Source organism: Triticum urartu, chromosome 3 (genome assembly GCF_003073215.2).
Source record: "Triticum urartu cultivar G1812 chromosome 3, Tu2.1, whole genome shotgun sequence".
Taxonomy (NCBI): domain Eukaryota; kingdom Viridiplantae; phylum Streptophyta; class Magnoliopsida; order Poales; family Poaceae; genus Triticum; species Triticum urartu.
The window spans coordinates 686,951,603-686,955,328 of record NC_053024.1 but is presented as its reverse complement, the minus strand read 5'-3'; the positions used below and the strand labels follow the sequence as shown (position 1 = coordinate 686,955,328).

Below are 3,726 nucleotides of genomic sequence, written 5' to 3'. Positions count from 1 at the left end.
TAATCGCAAATCTCCCTTCGGTCTTTTTAGTCTGCGTATAGGTTTTACCCGAAAACAAAATATCTCTAGTTTGATCAAACTTATAGAAAAAAGCATCAGCATTCACAATGCCAAATCAATGTTGTTAGATTCATTATGAAATGTAGTTTCATAGCGTATAAATTTGATATTGTAGATATTAATATTTTTTAATATAAATTTGGTCAAACATTGCAAAGTTTAACTTGACAAAAATCTAATATGTACAGTAAAAAGGACCTCAGAGGGAGTATCTAACTTCTTCTTGGGAATAAAAACCCCGAAATTTCCTGGAAGCTTCTGCACTGACTAACATTCTGCACTAGGATATATAAATAGTCGTACTCTTAGTCTCTGACCGGCGAAAAACTCAGCTGCTCCACAACGATGGCCGGGGGTCACGTCGCGCTGTTCCCGCTGCCGTTCCAGGGCCACCTCAGCCCGGCGCTGCAGCTCGCCGACGCGCTCCACGGCCGAGGCCTCGCCATCACCGTCCTCCACACCACCTTCAACGCCCCCGACCCGGCCGCCCACCCGGAGTTCGGCTTCGTCGCCGTGGCCGACGGCGGCATGCCGGACGCCAAGGACGGCATCGGCAAGATCCTCGCGATGAACGATGCCATGGAGGAGTCAGGGTGCGTCCGCGACGCGATCGCGGCCTTGGAGCCCCGCCCGTCGTGCCTTGTCATCGACACCAGCCTCCCCGCCGCGCAGAAGGCCGCGGCCGAGCTGGGCATGCCGACGGTCGTGCTGCACACCGGCAGCGCGGCCGCCATCCGCTTGTTCCGGTCCTACGCCATGCTCCACGACAAGGGATACCTGCCGGCGCAAGGTTAGTTACAGTCACTACTCACTACTAATTCTGTGTGTTGTTAATCGTGATCACAATTAGTTGCTGAGATCTCTGGATTGAATACTCTGCTCAGAGCACGAGCTGGACAAGCCGGTGAAGGAGCTGGCGCCGATCCGGGTGTCGGACCTGTTCGACCCCAGCAAATATCCCAACCCAGAGATGGCGAACAGGCTCCTGGACACGGCCACCGAGGTCACAGACAACTCCTCGGGGGTCGTGATCAACACGTTCGAAGCGCTCGAGACCCCGGAGCTGGAGGCGATCCGTTCCGAGCTCGCCGCCAGCGGCGTCGGGGTCTTCGCCATCGGCCCGCTCCACAAGCTCTCCGCCATCGGCGGCGCCGGCAGCAGCCTGCTCGAGGCAGACCGGAGCTGCATCGAGTGGCTGGACGCGCAGGCCGCGGGCTCCGTGCTGTACGTGAGCTTCGGGAGCGTGGCCCCGGTGAGCCGGGAAGACTTCGAGGAGGTCGCGTGGGGCCTCGCCAACAGCGGCAGGCCATTCCTGTGGGTCGTCCGGCGGGGCCTCGTCATCGGCTCCGGCGCCGAGGACGTAGAGCTGCCGGAGGGGTTCGAGCGGGCGGCGGAGGGCAGGGGCAAGGTGGTGCGGTGGGCGCCGCAGCAGGAGGTGCTCGGCCACCGTGCGGTCGGCGGGTTCTGGACGCACAGCGGCTGGAACTCGACGCTGGAGGGCATCTGCGAGGGGGTGCCGATGCTGTGCAGGCCGCTCTTCGGCGATCAGCTGGCCAGCGGGAGGTACGTGGAGGAGGTGTGGCGGACGGGAGCCTTGCTGGCGGGCAAGCTGGAACGGGGCAAGGTTGCGGAGGCGATCGCGAGGTTCATGGAAGGGGACGATGGCGCGGCCATGAGGGAGAGAGCGAAGGAGCTTCAGATCAAAGCAATGGAGGCTTTGGGCAGCGCGGGGTCAACTCAGCTGGCAGTAGACAAGTTGATAGATCACATACTGTCCCTATGAGTCGAAGTAATACATGGTTCACATGGTGCAGTCTGTCAGAACGTGTGTGTGGCTACGGCATGCAAACAATAATATTTCTACGTGATGGTCTACAAAGACTGCTAGTCCCTCACTAGTTCGAATTTGAATCACCTATTCTGGGATGGAGGGAACAATTTCATAGATCTAAACGATCTTATATTCTTTTCACAGAGAGAGTACTTACTGATTTGACAAGCATAGTTTCGAAAGTGGGTGTGGTGAGTGTTGATAGAACATCGTTCTCCAGTCATTCGTTGCTAGCACCTGATCCAAAGTGCACTTTCGTGTACTGTTTCCCTTTCACTTTTTTCTCAATTTTTTTCTTAAATACGCACGAAAGTGCGTATCATTCATTATAGAAGAAATGTGAGAGAGACTCCCAATGGGTCATGCAGGACATAATTTACAAATGGCTCATCGAAGCCATCTCCACCCCAAGAGCTACATGACGGACTACTCCTGAATTACCCGCGGTGATGCCTCCACTACTAACCCCTCAAGAGCTTTGCTGATCAGCCCCGCCGTCACCCATACCCTTCCCTCGTTGTCAATCCTTCGGATGAGTTGGGCTGGAGATGGAGACGCGTCGTTGAAGAAGATGTCATTCCGGTGTTTCTAGATTTCCCACATGCCTAGAAGGCACAACGCCCATGCGTACTTCTTGTTCTCGTCCCTCAGTTCTTGTCTGACGCACCAGTCGAGCAAGGTCTCATTGATCCTTGGTTCAAACTTTGGTCTTCCACTTGCGATAGCGACGCGGTGCCATATCTCCTTCGCCAAGACACAAATGATCATTATGTGGCTAATGGTCTCTTCACTCCGGTCACAGAACAGGCAGGAGGCTCGGTGGGGTAGCCCACGTCGAGCAAGCCTATCGGATGTCCAACAACGATTCTTGATGGCCAGCCAAGAAAAGAAGTGACACTGCAGTGGAGCTTTAGACTTCCATGTAAACATTGTTGTAGGTGACACCTCAAGGCCTGCAAACTTGGCTGCGTACGCAGACCGATATACAGTCCAATGTATCTCAAGTCATCTCGCCCACATAGATCAACGTTGTGTGAAGAAACTGTAGAATTTGCACCCATGTGCGCCATCTTCTCCTTTTCAATACTTTGTTGAGATCTCCTATGCACATCCATGGCAAGTCACTGTCAGCTTTTAAAAATTCCATCATGTCCCATTTCTTACATCTGAGACTTGTATTTTCTTCTCAATACCAACATGTCAGACACCACAGTTCCTTGTCCACCTTAGGCCTTGTTTGTTTAAGCCCAACCAAACATATAATTTCTCGGATGGGCTTGTAAGAAGCACTTGCCGAAATTGCACTGTGAAGCAAAAGCACCTCCAACCCAGCTTCCCTCATCTTTCACCCGCTTCTCACCCTCCCGCGAACTCATGCCCGTCGACTTCGCTGTAATTACATAAAAAATGTCACCGCTGCTTATACCCACCAGATTACACCAGACGCCGACGGGCGTAGCCATTGCTCAACCATCTCTAGGAATGACGCGTACTGCAGCCGGCCTTCCTCAACCATCTACATCGACGACACGTACAATGAAAAACAATTGCTCGGCTAAATAAGTGCTAAGCTTTTTTTAGCCATTGTACAATATAAGCTAATAGATTCGTGTTTATATAACATCTTCAGCATCCAGGAGCATCACAGACTTTCACCGCTAGCTACAGCCTGACAAGCCATCCTAAAAACGTCACCAACCCTGTTTTTTGGCTTCTCAACTTCTACCGGCTCTAGACGCTTCTCGTTCAGCCACAACCCAAACAAACAGGGCCTTAGCTAGTAACCTTCATATCAATGTGATACTATGAGAAGTTCCTCATGCTGAGTTGCACTG

The 3,726-nt window shown here is 52.8% G+C and overlaps 1 protein-coding gene across 1 annotated transcript; it reads left to right on the top strand.

Annotated features, from left to right (window-relative positions):
* The first annotated feature begins 342 nt into the window (after positions 1-342).
* LOC125549154 (DIMBOA UDP-glucosyltransferase BX9-like) lies at positions 343-2,032 on the top strand. Its single transcript, XM_048712631.1, has 2 exons — positions 343-850; positions 945-2,032. The coding sequence occupies exons 1-2, from the start codon at positions 406-408 to the stop codon at positions 1,841-1,843; spliced, it is 1,344 nt and encodes a 447-aa protein (XP_048568588.1). The 5' UTR covers positions 343-405; the 3' UTR covers positions 1,844-2,032.
* Positions 2,033-3,726: the final 1,694 nt, after the last annotated feature.

What these genes read in the sequence shown, in the direction of transcription:
- LOC125549154 (XM_048712631.1), top strand. Translation starts at nt 406, where the DNA reads ATGGCCGGGGGTCACGTCGCGCTGTTCCCGCTGCCGTTCCAGGGCCAC. An exon ending in GGGATACCTGCCGGCGCAAG is followed by an intron (nt 851 to 944) that starts GTTAGTTACAGT and finishes TACTCTGCTCAG; the next exon opens with AGCACGAGCTGGACAAGCCG.